The sequence below is a fragment of the Garra rufa genome, chromosome 7 (assembly GCF_049309525.1).
Source record: "Garra rufa chromosome 7, GarRuf1.0, whole genome shotgun sequence".
Taxonomy (NCBI): domain Eukaryota; kingdom Metazoa; phylum Chordata; class Actinopteri; order Cypriniformes; family Cyprinidae; genus Garra; species Garra rufa.
This window is the reverse complement of record NC_133367.1, coordinates 8,080,555-8,098,921: the sequence shown is the minus strand read 5'-3', so window position 1 is coordinate 8,098,921 and position 18,367 is coordinate 8,080,555. Positions and strand designations below refer to the sequence as shown.

The window sequence follows — 18,367 nt, the reverse complement described above, 5'->3', positions numbered from 1 at the left end:
ATTGAAAGAGTAGCCTACTTTGATCATGTGCTTGTCAAACATCTGCAGTCAGAATCAGCCATGAAGAATCAAGATCAGTGCATTACTAAAAAGAAATTGGGTGCACCTACATTTATTTATTTATTTTTTTTGGTGATCCTAACTTTTTTTCACCTGCTAGGTGATTTTTTCCCGCCTTCTGTTTTAGAGACATGTTACAGGTCTTTGATAGAGATCTAATTGTTTTCCTTTAAAAAAATGTTTTAGATTCACACTGTAAAACATGTCTGTGTCAAAATCGTGATTAAAATCAAAATCGCAATACTGTTCAAGAAAATCGTGATAGGTTTCTTTTGTCCATATCGCACAGCCCTATGCATTCATCCTGCCCAGTTTTATTAATGCAAAGCCCACCTGCCTGATCTGTAACGATGTTGTCTCGGTATGCAAAGAATACAATATTAGACGGCACCGCGAGACGAAGCATGCTAACTTCAAGGTTGCGTTCCCTCAGAAGACAGAGGCACGAAAGCGCAAGATCGAAGTCATATAAAGGCCTAAATAACACGCACGCTGTTTGAAACTCGTGCTACTCACATTTCTGTTCCTACGTATATATTACCTATGTTTGATGTCTTTGTGTGTGTTTTAATTTTCACAATAATATGACGCCTATGTCCGTTGTTTGAGGGACAACTTGTATTTTAGAGACTATTGATATTTCAGCAGAATCAGCACCAGACGCTGTCCGCTGACGTTATTTGTTTTTGCATGTTGAGCGTTCACTCTGCACCTCGCTGATGCGCTTATTCACCCTCGTATCCAGATATAACAAATAGGAATTTAGATCGATTGAAATGTTTCTGTTCTAAAAAAATTATGTTTCCAAATAAAGAGCTTTTTTGAGACTGTCAGTCCGATTTTTTAAAAAGTATCTTTTTTTCTTTTCTTTTTTTTTTCTTCATTCTCTAGTTCGAACAATCTCACGGGCCAGATGTTTTTGCTCGCGGGCCACATGTGGCCCGGGGGCCGCTAATTGCCGACCTATGGTCTATAGCATCCAGAAAACAAACGCTGTAGTTCAAATGAGCAGTTTGTTGTAGTTTATGAAAAGGGACTTTTTAAAAATTCAATTTCTCCCTTTGGAGCGGACTTTGAGATTTGTAACTTTGTAGATGTTTTTATGCCCAAACATACACACCACACACTGGCTAAAGTTCAAAAAGAGAAAAAGTGTAATAGGACCTCTTTAAATCAATCAAATTAAATATTTTCTCATCTATTTTAGGGTGTAGTTTACAATTTCTAACTATACAAATATACATTTCCCTTCATGAAAGATTTAGCAAAATATATCAGTCCAGTATAAATCTGTCAGAATCATCTCCTGTCATTTGTTAGACTGTTTGTTTACATCTGTTTTGTTTCACAGCAAAGATGTCAAGAGCCCTGTGGTCCTAAACTAAACAGTAAACTTTAATCTGACTGTAACTGCTGTACAGTATAATGATACTAACTCTAGTTTCTCCAGCTTGAATTGTGGGTTCATCAGTAGATCACTGAGGTTTTTCACTCCAGAGTCTCCTAGTTTATTCCTGCTCAGGTTCAGTTCTCTCAGGTGTGATGGGTTTGATTTCAGAGCTGAAGTCAGGATGAGACACTGTTTCTCTGTAATACTGCATTCACACAGACTGAAGACAGAAAGAGAAAGAACAATGACTCAGATCTATGATGATCAACTTTCTAATGTGTTTTGCAGATTTTGCTGACAAATAAATGGTGATATCTATGTCCAGGTAACATGGAGAAAGACTACACATTGTTCATTTAAATATACTACAAACTACACAAAAGTTATAAAGGTATGCAAAGGTTGAAAATCAGCAAAATTACCCATTAAGATGTGAGTTATTTATCCAAGTTATGAAACTTCACTTGATAACATTAACTACATTAGTTAACATGAACTAATGATGAACAACTAGCATTTAATAACCTTAATGTAAGTTTCAACATTTACTAATACAGTTTTAAAATTAAAGTTTTCTGTTAATTAGTAAATACACTGTGAACTGACATTAACAATGATTAAATATATAAACTAACATGAACAGATTAATAAATGCTGTCAAAATATATTTAATAGCTAATGTTACCTAATGAAATTGTTACTGTCTACTATTGTCATAAATCACTGTAGTCTCACAGATCAATGTTCAAACATATTGTAGACTAAACAATTACAAGTCAACAACAAAGATAGTTTGCTTATAAAAATATTATACTTTGCACATGTGTTCATTTAATGAATAAACATATTTCCTTAAACTGAAGACATTCAAATACATTTTGAAAAGACAGTTCATTTGCTTTAGTGCTGCACTGATCAGGACATTTGAGGCAGATACTGATCACTGATTCTTAAAATGCTCTTGTTCAGTTTTTACAATTTACAGTATATGCTGCACCACAATTAGACATTTTACATTTTGAGAAACACAAACTTTACATTACAAGCAGTTATGAATAGTTGTTAAAAAAACACTTGCATACCAGAAATCAGTAAACATGATTACATTCAGCAGTCATATGTTTATCTGACTTTGACACTTATCTTTAATTTACACAGAATTAAACTGTGAAGGTGTAGTTTTTCTCTTTTAAATCAATGTAGAATTTCCAGATCTCTGTGTGTGGAACTAATAATCATTCTTTTACAATCTAACATACATCCAAACATTGTGTGAAAAAACATTATTTGGTGGGGAACAAATAAAAGTTCAGCACTAAATCTGGTAAAATGTTACACATTGCCATGTGCATTGTGTTTATAAAAGGCATTCATGAAAAACAATATATTTCTACATAAATACAGTATATACTATAAAACTAAAATACTTTTTCAATGTGGCATCAACATATGATAGATAGACAGTGCAGCACTAAATGTTGACAGTATTTTAAAACGTCCCTAATTTAAAACGTTACGCCATTTTCCTTTGCCTGTTTATTCTTAATGCTTCACATTATATTGGCTATTAGTGATGCTGAGAAAAAACTGCTCTGACACAAATATGGAAAATTATCAACTACAATAACAGTACTATTAAAAGTAATGTAAGATTGTAAATAAAGCAGCAATACTCACATCAGTGTGTTGAGTTGACAGTGTTTATCCTCCAGTAGAGCAGAGATCTGATTCACTCGTGTGTCTCCTAGTTCATGTCCAATCAGATTCAGCTCTCTCAGGAGTAACGGGTTTTTACCCACAATTCCAGTCACATACTGACAGGCTTCATCTGCAGCAGGACCCAAAAACCTGCAGAAGAGAAGATGAAGCAAACAAGATCAATTTAGTTCTGATTTAAAGGTCCATTGTATTACAAAAATCATTACAAAAGAAAATGTTATTATTCTAAAAGGAGATCTAGTATTTGCATAACTCTTCTTTAAACATTTAAATACACAAACACAAATATTTGAGAACCAAGTCTAATAGCCACAGTTATTGGAAAGAAACTAGAGGGACACTCAGTCCTAAAGCAAACTCAGGAGAACAGAAACGTCCCACAGAGCAGAAGAGCAAAACCTCACTAGATCATGATTTTCAGTTTACAAATACAGAGTGTGCAATTAAAAGCCTCAAGATCTTTCAGAAGGAGTGAGAAACATCAGCACAGAGAAAACTGGCTTCTGAAACTGAATGTTTTTGCACCAAGGGTCTGTGAGTAACACATTTTTAATTCTCTGTATGTATGTGCTGTACATGTGACACAATTGACAATAAAGCAGACTTTGACTTTGATCATCAGTTCAACAAAACCCACAGCATCAGATATGATCATTCTGATGAAACAAATTGTTCAGATTATTGTATAGCTAAAAAGAAAAATTAACAAATGACCCATTTATTTCTGTAAGATTATTTGATCAGGTCTCACCTCAGTGTCTTGAGTTGACAGTTTGGATCCTGTAGTAAATGATTGAGCTCCTTCACTCCTGATTGTCCAGGATCATTTCCTGTGAGATCCAGCTCTATCAGGTGTGAAGGGTTTGATTTCAGAGCTGAAGCCAGAGCTTTATAACCTTCTTCAGTGATACTGCAGTTTGAAAGCCTAGAACCAGAATAAAAATGTCACATTCAGATGATTAATCAGTTAGTCTAGAAATGAGCTAAACAATGAAAATCCCTAAACAGAATTATATTTCATACCTTATTTAAAAGCACTAAAACTTAGTTGTAAAGCGAAATCTGACAAATGAATATTGAATTAAATTAAATTGTTAGACATCAATTCACTTTAGTTTCTAGTATCTACCCACTAATACTTTCACCAGATAAAAATGGTTTAAAGTCAGTTATTTCTATCTTTTGCTGTAGTGTGTCAGTAGGAAATATCAGTTTACATTACAGTTAACATTCATGTTGCCATTAATTGTAATAATCCAGTGAGATTTTTGTTTGCACAAGGAGTCTGACAACAGCCAGTGCTCCACACAGAGATCTGATCTCATAATCATCAGTCCGTCTGGAATGACATGAAGAAACAGAACAAACTGAGACAGACTAAAGGCCTTTTCATGCTGAACGCAAACATTTGGATCAATGACGATTTTGAATTGAAACAATAGATCTCTATGTGGCTATTCACATCAGATGCTTCATTCACAAGGATTTTTTTCCACCCTCTCAAATGTTATTACAAGAACTCGGTGATGGTTTAAAAGGGTTTTAAGTCAAAAACAAAAAACAGAACATTAGTAATCACATACATGTTCACATATAGCTTAATGCTAATTGGGCATCTATTATATTTTAAGATGTATTAAGCATTATAGATAGTTTGTTTCTGAAAGCAAAATTCATTTATTGTAATTTAATGCTGTATATTGAGCAGCGGATGATGTTAAATCTATATACGAGATACATATCTGAGGAAAAATGCATTGCATTAGCAGAAGATGATTAAATGGAAAGCACGGCTCGTTGGCAATTTGCAACATCTCCAAGACACTTTAAGAGGGAATTGATGTTTTTAGACATAATTGCTTACTTCTATTAATATATATATATATATATATATATATATATATATATATATATATATTTATTTATTTTTTTTTATGGGAACCAAATATCCCCACAAGGATAGCAATACCAGTAAATTATGACCTTGATGGGACATTTTTTTATTTTTTGGAAAGAAGCTCATAACTCCTACAAAACGAAGCCTTTTGGAAGTCTAAAACTGCAGAAAGTCTCGTGTGAGGGGTACATTTAGGGCAGGGGTAGGCAAGTTCGGTCCCATACTGCTACCCATATAGAAATATGAATAACTATTCCAAAAAGATACCCAGACTGCTGGGAAGAAAGTATAGAAGCCGAACTCTTGAAACTTTTATCATATTAGGGGTCTGCCATGGTCTTCCTTGAAGGTAAAATTAATTTTATTTTCTCTATAGCATCAGATCACAACAGAACAGAGGTCGCGTTAACCCCTGTCCAGTTGGTGGCAAGTGCGCTCCAGTGTGGCAGCAGATCACTGGATCAGAACAAAAACTAAATTGTCAAGTTTTTGTTATGCGTTTAATTATGGACAGGCGACTACACAGATGCTACAACAATATATCAAGCCACATTAAAGAGTGCCAAAACGGTATTTATTGCTTGAATTTCCTAATAAAATCGACAGAATTTGAAATTTGAGCCTTTGTTTCATTGCAATTTATTGGATGGGAGGCGCACTATGTACTGTGTCAGTATAGTTCAGTTATCAGCTGAAAACGGCATAGACCAAAAGATCGACTGAGATTTACAAATCGATATTGGTCATAAATATATATTATATAATTTTAATATATTAAAATAGCTGTCACTGTGGGGTGTGGTGTTATACATGAAAAGTTACACAGTCTCATCTGTTCATCTGTACTCTTCTAAATAAATGCATAAGCCTATATCGTCCTGTTGGTTCATAATTAAAAATGAAAATGTGAACAAAAATAAATGCAATTAAATGTGTTATTATAATTAAAATATGAAAATTAAAATGACGGGTAATGATTGATTATGACGGAATTTTTCCGACCCTGTCCGTCAAAATGACGGATAATGTTAAAGTCTAACGCAACCTCTGCAACAGAAGTAATTTAAGGTTACCTATCCTATAGAACAGGTTTATACCCAGGTGATTGATTACATTGATATTTGCAAACATTTTTGTATTAGAAGATTTCTGAAATGTTAGGTTTAAACATGCAAATGAGGCATTATTTTATGAAATACACACTAATTTGCATACATTTATAATACAAAAATCTAAATACTGGATGAATCAGTGACATATTAAAGTCAAATTGTCACGAATTGAGTCGTCCTGTCATCACAAACTCTTGCACTACACTTCATGGACTTCAGCCCCCACAAGCCACTGCACCAATCACTGCATTCACCTGCTCCCTGTTTCTCACTGCACTGATCACTGCTCACACCTGCAGCTCATTCACACACACAGCTGCAGCTCATCACACGGACAACTTATATGCCACTCACACACACAGCTTCCTCGCGAAGTCTTGTATTGCCCCGGCTGCATTTCTGAGCGTTTCTTCCCGTGTTTTGATTCCTGGACTCCCTCCCGTGTTTGATTCTCGCTGCCTGCCCTGACCCTTCTGCCTGTGTTTTCTGTAACAAGGACGGTCTGAGACGTGCGGATCCATTCGCAGCATTTTATTCAACAAAACAAACACAAAGGGGCAGGCAGAAATCGTAGTCAAACACAGGCAGAAGGGTCGGGGCAGGCAGCGAGAATCAAACACGGGAGGGAGTCCAGGAATCAAAACACGGGACGAAACGCTCAGAAATGCAGCCGGGGCAATACAAGACTTCGCGAGGAAGCTGTGTATGTGAGTGGCATATAAGCTGTCCGTGTGATGAGCTGCAGCTGTGTGTGTGTGAATGAGCTGCAGGTGTGAGATGATACCCAGATTTACCTAGCCTTATTGCCAAATGACTACAGCCCCATTGAGTCTCTCTGCCAATGCATTGATGAAATTAACAGTTGGATGTGCCAAAGCTTTCTTCAGTTAAACAAGGAGAAAACTGAAGTCATTGCATTTGGAAACAAAGATGAAGTTCATAAGATAAATGCGTACCTTGACACTAGGGGTCAAAAAATAAAAAATCAAGTCAAGAATCTTTGTAGCCATGTCAAAGCAGTAACTAAATCAGCATACTATCATCTCAAAAACATTGTAATAATTAGATGTTTTGTTTCCAGTCAAGACTTGGAGAAACTTGTCCATGCCTTTATCACCAGCAGGGTGGGCTATTGCAATGATCTCCTCACTGGCCTTCCCAAGAAGACCATTAGACAGCTGCAGCTCATACAGAACGCTGCTGCCAAGATTCTGACTAGAACCAGAAAACCAGAGCATATCACACCAGTCCTCAGGTCCTTACACTGGCTTCCAGTTATGTTTAGGATTGATTTTTTAAAGTACTTTTACTCGTTTATAAAGCACTCAATGGCCTAGGACCTAAATACATTGCAGATATGCTCACTGAATATAAACCTTACAGACAACTCAGATCACTAGGATCGAGTCAGTTAGTAATATCAAGGATTCACACAAAACAAGGTGAATCCGCTTTTAGCTATTATGCCTCCTGCAGCTGGAATCAGCTTCCAGAAGAGATCAGATGTGCTAATACATTACCCACATTTAAATGCAGACTCAAAACTGATCTGTTCAGTTGTGCATTTTTTGCATGAGCACTGTGCTATGTCTGAACAATTTTTTTTTGTATAATCATTTTTACTGTTAATTAATTTTAAATCAATTTTGAAATAATTTTAAATGTTCTTAAATTCAGTTTTATTGTTGTTATTATTTTTATTTTTATGATTTCAATTCCTCTTAAGTACAGCACTTTGCATTGCCATTGTGTATGAAATGTGCTATATAAATAAACTTGCCTTGCACGTAAATTATTAAAACCTTGTTTTTAAGGATTATTCATAAGCGTAATTTATGGGTGGGACATGTCCCCAGCACTTTTTGTCATGGTCGATATTGTCCTCTTGCCTTTTTAGAATCATCTGAATGTTCGGTGCAATATACTTAGTGACAAAACGTTCTCTTGTGGCTCTTGCACAGTCTCACACACTAGCGCTTCAATCTATCACTTAAACTAGTGGTTCTCAATTCCAGTCCTCATGTACACCCGCTCTGCATATCTTGCATGTTTCTCTTGTCGCTTCAGTTTGTTCTATTCAACTGTAAGTGCCCTGGGAACTGGACATCACAGGATATAGCCCCATGATTCCAGTTCGAAACAAACGTACATGTTCCATTCAAAGGACATTGACGTGTGCAATATGTGAATTTAAATTGTATTTATTTACAGTGGTATATTATGTCACACTTCACGCTTCTCTAGTAAGAAATCCATGAATGAATGTTTCGAAGTGAAGCAAACTTCAACGGATTTCCAGTGCCCAGGGAGTAGAGAGCAATGGACACTGTGTTGGGACCATGTCATTCGGAACACAGTTCATGCACGGAGCTCACTTCTAATGAGCTGATTATCTGAATCAGGTGTGTTAACAAAGAGAGACATGCTAAATATTTAGAGTGGGGGTACGCGAGGACTGGAATTAAGAACCACTGGTTTAAATGTTGCTACTACTACTGCCTATTACGCCTACTGGTGTGTAGGGCAGCAACAAAGATCATCCACTTCTGCCTGTCTTTGGCCAGCTTTTCAATGGTGCCCCAGGTGTGGCTCAGGGTTTTCAGCTCTGTCTCTACTGTTCACTGCCATGTGTTCTTTGGTCTTCCCCTTTTTCTTTTCCCCTCAGGGGTCCAGTGCAGGGCTGTCTTGGAGATGGAGGTGCAGTCCCTTCGCATAACATGGCCAAACCATCTCCATTGTCTTCTTGTGATGATGGTATCCATGTCCTCTTGCTTGCATTGCTGGAGAAGGTCATGGTTGGAGATGTTCCTTGGCCAGAAGATGCGAAGGATCTTCCTAAGTCTTGTTGTGTGGAAGGTGGACAGTTTGTTGAGGTCACCTTCAGTACAGGAGCGCTGACAGGACAAAGCCCTGGTAGATTCTCAACTTGGTGTGGACACTCTATTGTGATGATCTCCAAACGTTGTTAAGGGTCTTGTACACTGTCCCGGCCTTGTTGAGTCTGCTCTGAATGTTGTTTCCAGCACTGCCATCCTGTTTCACGATGCTGCCCAGGTAGGTGAATCTTTCTGTGGTTGGCAACTCTTTACCATCTACCTTAACAGGAGTTGGTGAGTCGATATTCAGTGTCATTACCTCTGTTTTTCTCTGGTTGATCTTCAACCTAACTTGTCTCGCTAAGGTGTTCAGACGGTTTGTCTTCTCCTGCATGTGTTGATGGGTGTGGGATAACAGAGCCAGGTCATCTGCGAAGTCTAGGTCTTCAAGAGAAGAGAAGAGTGTCCATCGGATGCCTCTTGCCCCATCTTCTGTCATGCGTCTCATAACCCAGTCAATGACCAGGTTGAAGAGCAGCGCAGACATGACGCATCCTTGTCTGACTCCCGTCTTCACCTCAAATCGCAGATCACTGTTTCCTACGCTGCATGAGAAGTTGGTGTAGAAGCTCTTGATCACTTCGACAATCTGGTTAAAGCCACCTGTTCCCACTGCTTGTTGATCTCATCTGCCCTTCCTGCTTCTTCATCTAGGGCTTGCAGTGCCTTAAACCTGTTCATTACTTGTACCACAAAAGCAGTCTTCACCTTGGTGTCTCGCAGCCTGCTGACATCAAGTGTTTCCGCATGGTTGTCTTGCGGCCTGTGCTTTGCAATTTTAATCTTATCAGTGCAGTCACAATGTGATAATCGCTGCCCATGTCTGCCCCTCTTTACACCTTGACGTCCAGCAGCAACCGCCTCCATGTGCCCTTGATCATGAGATGGTCAATCTGGTTCTTGTCTCTTCCATTGGGTTAACACCAGGTCAGCTTGTGGATGTCCCGATGAGGGAATAGGGTTCCACCGATGACCATGTTGTTCAAGGTACAGAACTCCATCAGGCGCTCCCCGCTGTCATTCAAAACACCACATCTATGTGTCCCCATGGCTCTGTCATGGTGAGTGTTGTTGCTCCCCACCTTGGCATTGAGATCTCCCATGATGATGATGAGGTCTGGATCAGGGTGATGTTGACGTGTCGTCCTCTCATCATGGCGCTCACAAGTCTGCTGCTAACCGGCTTCCACTGCATCAGGGTCTTCTCTGTTCCTCTGCGAAGGACGATGGCAACACCCTCGTGGTGCCAAGCCTCCTCCCTTCCAGAGTACAGTACCGTCTCACCTGTGCTGGTCTTTATTTTACCTGATCCGGTCCACCTGCTCTCGCTGACCCCCAGGATGTGCAGGCTATATCGTCTCATCTCTGCCGTGATCTGTGCCAGTTTGCCCGTTTCGTACATAGTACGAACATTCCAAGATCCAATTCTGGTTTTGATCTTGATGCTTAGGACTTCCATCTTCCTGTCAATGGTTTACTTTCAGCTTTCACCACTGTCATTCATACGAGTCACCGGATGGGACTGCAGCCAGTTGCGGAGATTTTCTTCGTTGCCATTTCTGTAACAATTGGGTTTTTTTATGGGTCGGGGTTGTTAGCCCTGAGCCCAACCCCCGAACCTGGAGGACCGGGGTGCATGCTTCGTCTGGCTCCTCCTCCTCAACCTGTCCGGCTAGATTGGACCTGCCAGGAGCACTAGGCTCCTGCCGGCATAGATTTTGCGATCATAAGAACACGCTAGCCTCACCGCCACTACAAGGCATTGCACCATGGGAGGTTTAAATGTTGCAGAGACTATCTAATCATTCCGTTCAAATCACAAAACAAAATAAAAATTGTGTGCCTGCACTGCCTGTATGATTACTGATTAACATATCTGATTTTAATAAGGGGGAAAAGTTAGACATGTGTGGATTAGAACCCAAAACCTCCTATACACTTAATGCATATTTTAACACCAGACTGTTTAAGAGTACGAATGTTTATTACATATCTATACATTTATTCACTGACATGAAGAATTATAGGCCTAATACTGTCCTTTAATATTAAAGGCAAAAACACAGGGGAAAAAAGGAAAGTGCCCCACCCAAGTTTTAAAACAAAGTTATGCAACTGGGAATAGTCATGTAATATTTCTTTAAAGTTTTAATGGTAATATTAAATCCTCTTTATTTTCCAAAAAATATTAATTAAAATAAAATGAATGTTTTATGCCTTAAATTTATAAACAGAAAAATGTAAATGCACAACACAGAATTTCAGAGGAAAAAAATCATAAGGTATCTATTGTAAGAACACGTTAATCTTATATTTATGCTTTCAAATAATTAGAAATGCTAAACCACACAATTCTGTAAAAATAAAACATAAGGTTGGAAATAAAAATAAAAATAAAACATTCCATAGGGCCTTAAACATACAATTTTTCAATTTAAATTGTTTAAGCTTCATGATTATAATTTATGATTTTAATTAATTAAAATCACGATGAGCCTTTAGACAATATGAAAATACAGAGGGTATATTTTACGAATAACAGATTTACATAATAATACAGAAAAATGTACAATCAAACGGAAGTTAAGTTATACTTACTTTGAACATTACCAAATGCATATTTTAAATGAAATATCACAACAAATTGGCTTAGGACAGTGTCAATGACAAACCAAATTAGAAAAAGAACACCATGGTATGTGTAAATATAAAAGAATCTCGATGCACAACATACAGTACTTGTTTATTATTATAAGTCTGTTTTTCACCTTTTGTTTTTGTTGAGCTCAATTTTGGTCTATTGTCACACAACTTACCTCAGTATCTCCAAATGACACTTCATATTTTTCAATCCAATGCAGAGCAACTTCAATCCGGAATCCTGCAGATTATTATTGCTCATGTTCAGCACTTTCAGACTGGTATCTGATCCAAGAACTGTAGCCAGAGCTGAACAGCTTTTGCCTGTTAAACCACAATCATTTAGCCTACGACGGAAATAAGATGACAGAATAATTAGATTAAATATATATTTGCTAAAAGCAAACATTAAATATGAGTTAATCTATAGCTTTAATTACAATAAATTATACATTTGAAAGTGCAAGTTTCATGATTTTAAGGAAAGCATTAATGAGCAAATTCTGATTAAACACCTTAACTATTGTGAACATGTGCTCAACATTGGCTACAATGTACAATGTTGTAAAACACAAAGCTCTTTACAGAATTCTCAGAAAAAAAATATGCACAGAAATGTTTGAAAGCAGCTGCGGGTCCCACATTGACCCAGTATCTGGTACTACTGGTACTGGAGAAAGGGTGGATTTATACATTCAAATAAATCACAATCAGATTATCTATTGATATTTACTGCACACATTTGAGTAGACATTTGATGGACTAACCATCATCATTCAAAATACTTTTCTCATGTAAAACCTCAGCATCCCTGAACAAAGCATTTTCTGCTACTAACAATAATTAGTTTCAGGGACAACAAAGCTCTTCATTCTCAGCTAAAGAAAAACTTTTTTTTTATTACCAGAACAACAAGATTTTCCATGACTAAAAAAAAAAAAAAAAAAAAAGAAATACATTTTCCAGATTTTCCAGGATGCATGGGAAACCTAAACAAATGTATTTGTCAGATGATGAAAAGTTTAACTTACAGAGCTCTTTTGGAGGTTTTGATGACTGCCAATAATCTAATGAGACACTCATCTGATTTCTTGAATTTCTGAAGCTCAAATTCCTCCAGCTCCTCCTCTGATGTCAACAATACAAAGGCCAAAGCAGACCACTGGGCAGGTGAAAGATCAGCAGATGAGAGACTTCCTTTGCTAAGGTAGGTCTGAATGTCTTTCACCAGAGTTTGTTCGTTCAGTTCATTCAGACAGTAGAACAGATTGATGGATCTCTCTGGAGACAGATTAGCTTCAAATTTCTGCTTGATGTACTGAACTATTTCCTTTTTGATCTGGTCATTTCCATTTTGCTGTGTCAACAGACCCTGTAAGAGTCTCTGATTGGACTGGAGTGACAAACCAAGAAGGAATCGAAGAAAAAGATCCAGATGTCCATTATCACTCTCTAGTGCCTTGTCTACTGCAGTCTTGAGCAAATCAATCATGGTTTCACTTTTGTTTTCCTGTTCTGTAGAGTCATTAACAAATATACTTATCTTCTTCATGTCTAGAAACAGATGTGCATAAAGGGCTGCAATAAACTCTTGAATGCTCAAGTGAACAAAGCAGTACATGGTACCAAGAACAATCCCAGTTTCCACCTTAAAGATCTGGGTACACATGCCTGAATACACTGATGCCTTATAGACGTCAATACCACAGGCTTCCAGATCTGCGTCATAGAAGATCACATTGTTTCTTTCCAGCTGATGAAATGCCAGTTTCCCCAGTGAAAAGATGGCATCTTTATCCCAGGAAACATCTGGTGTATATTCTCCATCATACTTTCGTCTGCTCTGCTGGATCTGAAAGCGGAGAAAGTGTGTGTACATTTGTGTCAGAGTCTTGGGAGTGTCTTCAGTATTTGACTCCTGCAGTGTTTTGGAGACATCATCAGCCTGATTGTTTTTCATAACATTATTTCTTTTCTCCTCTAAAATGTTCTGGAGAACAGTGGCTGAAATCCAGCAGAAGACTGGGATGTGGCACATGATAAAGAGACTCTTTGATTGTTTAACATGATCAATGATTTCTTTGGCCAGATTCTCCTCCGTGATTCTTTTCCTGAAGTACTCCTCCTTTTGTGCATCATTGAATCCTCGTATCTCTGTCAGCCGGTCGATACAGTCAGGAGGAATCTTACTGGCAGCTGCTGGTCTGGTGGTGATCCAGATGAGAGCAGAAGGAAGCAGATTTCCCTTGATGAGGTTTGTCAGAAGAACATCCAGAGAGACTGGTGATGAAACATCAGACCACGTCTCATTACCATGAAAGTTTAGAGGAAGACGACATTCATCCAAACCATCAAGGATTAATAGAATTTTGAAATTATTCCTCCTTTCAAGGTTCAGTCCTTTTATCTCTGGGAAAAACTGAGTTATAAGGTCCATCAAACTTAATTTTTCTTTCTCCTTTAAGTTCATCTCTCTCAATGGAAGAGGAAATATGAAGCTGATATCTTGCTTTTCTTTTCCTTCAGCCCAATCCAGAACAAACTTTTGCACAGAGACTGATTTTCCAATGCCAGCAACTCCTTTTGTCAGTACAGTTCTGATCTGCTTGTCTTGTTCAGGTGCTTCAAATAAATTTTTGCACTCAACCTGTATTTCTTGTGAGTCATGACGTCTGGAAGCAACTTCAATCTGTCTTACCTCATGTTCAGTATTGACCTGTTCACTACAACCCTGAGTGATATAGAGATCTGTGTAGATGTTATTCAGAAGAGTAGAGTCACCTTGCTTTGCAATTCCTTCAAACACACACTGATATTTCTTCTTTAAACTACATTTTAGCTGATGAATGAAGACCAGCTCATCTAAACAGAAACAAAAATACAGAATATTTTAATCTTATTTTCTCTCCTTCATTTATAAGTGACAATGTGACACATGATCATGAGTCTCCAACCTTCTAGAGTATCAGCAGCTTCATCTTGCTTCATCTCTCTCAGGAAGTAGAGTGTGAGATCAAGAGCTGCTTCTTTGATACTGCATCTGTTCTCATTAAAATCATTCACAAAGTATTGCAAGTCCTCTTTTTGTAATATTTTCTTAAACTTGTCCAGTTCGTTCTTCAGAAATGTGATTATTTTGCTCTCAAGATCCTACAAATCAAGACAAAAATTAATGAAAGAAAAACAATCTTCATCCATATTTGCTAAAAACTACTATATTTTTTTAATAATTAAAAATGTTTGTAAAAAATAAATTTGAGACAAACGTTAATTAGCTGTCAGTATTAATAATACATTCTTATTTTATGGGTTCTTAAAAAGAAAAAAAAAACAATAGTCAAGAAGAATTAGAAATAACATTTACGCTCTTATTCAATAACATATTTGTTTGTCATAATTATAAATTATTTATAAAAATGTGTTTTCTTACATGGAAGATCTGTAGGAAACTGTTTGTAAAGTCCTTGTGGTTCCTGTTAGTCTGGAAATGTGGATCTAAGTTTTCATTCTGAAACCTGTTGCTAAATAAAATAAATCAAATTACTGCATTTATGGTGAAAATATGACTAAAAATTTTAAGCAAAGAAAAAAACAATACTTTGATAAACTTATGAACTATAAAGCTTTATTATAATTACTGATACACTTTCTGAAAGTCTATGTGTAAAGAAAAATAAGAAACAACAAATACCGTTTGGTTCGTGATGCTGTTTTTTCACTGAAGTTTGGCATTCCACCCTTTGACCAGTCACTCTTCACAGACACAGAGCTGGACACACGTGAGCCTGATCTCACACTGATGACACAGAGAAAATAAACTTTACTACAGGAGGTTCATCTGTGTTTTATATTGGCAATCATTCTCTCTACCCAGAGGAAAGGAAAATCAAACATGAGATCTCCTTCTCAACTCACATCTTTCTCCTAGACAGAAATGAGATCAAGTGAACATCAAACTGAGACATAAGGCTAAGTCTCCTGCTTCTCACATGTTTCTCCTGAGACAAAAAATGACATTCTTTCATGTTTGTCTCCTCTAAAGCTTCATAAGAGATCTCAGCTTCATCGCTCACTGTGCTCAGATTATTCTCCTTAACCAGAGACACTCACATTCTCACATTTATCTCCTCTAAAGCTTCATAAGAGATCTCAGCTTCATCGCTCACTGTGCTCAAATTATTCTCCTTAGATAGAGACACTCACATTCTCACATTTATCTCCTCTAAAGCTTCATAAGAGATCTCAGCTACATAACTCACTGCGCTCAAATTATTCTCCTTAGATAGAGACACTCACATTCTCACATTTATCTCCTCTAAAGCTTCATAAGAGATCTCGGCTACATCACTCACTGTGCTCAGATTATTCTCCTTAATCAGAGACACTCACATTCTCACATTTATCTCCGCTAAAGCTTCATAAGAGATCTCGGCTACATCACTCACTGTGCTCAGATTATTCTCCTTAACCAGAGACACTCACATTCTCACATTTATCTCCTCTAAAGCTTCATAAGAGATCTCGGCTACATCACTCACTGTGCTCAGATTATTCTCCTTAATCAGAGACACTCACATTCTCACATTTATCTCCGCTAAAGCTTCATAAGAGATCTCGGCTACATCACTCACTGTGCTCAGATTATTCTCCTTAGATAGAGACACTCACATTCTCACATTTATCTCCTCTAAAGCTTCATAAGAGATCTCGGCTACATCTTTCACTGTGCTCAGATTATTCTCCTTAACCAGAGACACTCACATTCTCACATTTATCTCCTCTAAAGCTTCATAAGAGATCTCGGCTACATCTTTCACTGTGCTCAGATTATTCTCCTTAACCAGAGACACTCACATTCTCACATTTATCTCCGCTAAAGCTTCATAAGAGATCTCGGCTACATCATTCACTGTGCTCAGATTATTCTCCTTAACCAGAGACACTCACAATCTCACATTTATCTCCTCTAAAGCTTCATAAGAGATCTCGGCTACATCATTCACTGTGCTCAGATTATTCTCCTTAACCAGAGACACTCACATTCTCACATTTATCTCCTCTAAAGCTTCATAAGAGATCTCGGCTACATCACTCACTGTGCTCAGATTATTCTCCTTAGATAGAGACACTCACATTCTCACATTTATCTCCGCTAAAGCTTCATAAGAGATCTCGGCTACATCATTCACTGTGCTCAGATTATTCTCCTTAGATAGAGACACTCACATTCTCACATTTATCTCCTCTAAAGCTTCATAAGAGATCTCGGCTACATCACTCACTGTGCTCAGATTATTCTCCTTAGATAGAGACACTCACATTCTCACATTTATCTCCTCTAAAGCTTCATAAGAGATCTCGGCTACATCACTCACTGTGCTCAGATTATTCTCCTTAACCAGAGACACTCACATTCTCACATTTATCTCCTCTAAAGCTTCATAAGAGATCTCGGCTACATCATTCACTGTGCTCAGATTATTCTCCTTAACCAGAGACACTCACATTCTCACATTTATCTCCTCTAAAGCTTCATAAGAGATCTCGGCTACATCATTCACTGTGCTCAGATTATTCTCCTTAGATAGAGACACTCACATTCTCACATTTATCTCCGCTAAAGCTTCATAAGAGATCTCGGCTACATCATTCACTGTGCTCAGATTATTCTCCTTAACCAGAGACACTCACATTCTCACATTTATCTCCTCTAAAGCTTCATAAGAGATCTCGGCTACAGCATTCACTGTGCTCAGATTATTCTCCTTAGATAGAGACACTCACATTCTCACATTTATCTCCGCTAAAGCTTCATAAGAGATCTCGGCTACATCATTCACTGTGCTCAGATTATTCTCCTAAACCAGAGACACTCACATTCTCACATTCATCTCCTCTAAATCTTCATAAGAGATCTCAGCTTCATCATTCACTGTGCTCAGATTATTCTCCTTAGATAGAGACACTCACATTCTCACATTCATCTCCTCTAAATCTTCATAAGAGATCTCAGCTTCATCATTCACTGTGCTCAGATTATTCTCCTTAACCAGAGACACTCACATTCTCACATTTATCTCCGCTAAAGCTTCATAAGAGATCTCGGCTACATCACTCACTGTGCTCAGATTATTCTCCTTAGATAGAGACACTCACATTCTCACATTTATCTCCTCTAAAGCTTCATAAGAGATCTCGGCTACATCATTCACTGTGCTCAGATTATTCTCCTTAGATAGAGACACTCACATTCTCACATTTATCTCCTCTAAAGCTTCATAAGAGATCTCGGCTACATCATTCACTGTGCTCAGATTACTCTCCTTAACCAGAAACACTCACATTCTCACATTTATCTCCTCTAAAGCTTCATAAGAGATCTCGGCTACATCACTCACTGTGCTCAGATTATTCTCCTTAGATAGAGACACTCACATTCTCACATTTATCTCCTCTAAAGCTTCATAAGAGATCTCGGCTACATCATTCACTGTGCTCAGATTATTCTCCTTAACCAGAGACACTCACATTCATCTCCTCTAAAGCTTCATAAGAGATCTCGGCTACATCATTCACTGTGCTCAGATTATTCTCCTTAACCAGAGACACTCACATTCTCACATTTATCTCCTCTAAAGCTTCATAAGAGATCTCGGCTACATCATTCACTGTG

At 37.6% G+C, this 18,367-nt stretch overlaps 1 protein-coding gene across 1 annotated transcript; it reads right to left on the bottom strand.

The window, feature by feature from the left end:
• Positions 1 to 3,123: 3,123 nt before the first annotated feature.
• On the bottom strand, positions 3,124 to 15,441 carry LOC141337900 (protein NLRC3-like). Its single transcript, XM_073843477.1, has 7 exons — positions 15,386 to 15,441; positions 15,125 to 15,209; positions 14,649 to 14,844; positions 12,726 to 14,556; positions 11,871 to 12,041; positions 3,921 to 4,094; positions 3,124 to 3,298 (listed from the first exon to the last, which is right to left on the bottom strand). Exons 1-7 carry the CDS (start codon positions 15,424 to 15,426, stop codon positions 3,124 to 3,126), a joined length of 2,673 nt encoding a protein of 890 aa, XP_073699578.1. The 5' UTR covers positions 15,427 to 15,441.
• Between the last annotated feature and the right edge of the window lie 2,926 nt (positions 15,442 to 18,367).

Excerpts from the sequence above, each read along its gene's own strand:
- LOC141337900 (XM_073843477.1), bottom strand. The coding sequence starts at position 15,426 with ATGCCAAACTTCAGTGAAAAAACAGCATCACGAACCAAACG. Across the intron at positions 14,845-15,124 it reads GTTTCCTACAGATCTTCCAT|GATCTTGAGAGCAAAATAAT; the intron begins GTAAGAAAACAC and ends CTTGATTTGTAG. Across the intron at positions 4,095-11,870 it reads TGTCATTTGGAGATACTGAG|GCTTTCAAACTGCAGTATCA; the intron begins GTAAGTTGTGTG and ends TTCTGGTTCTAG.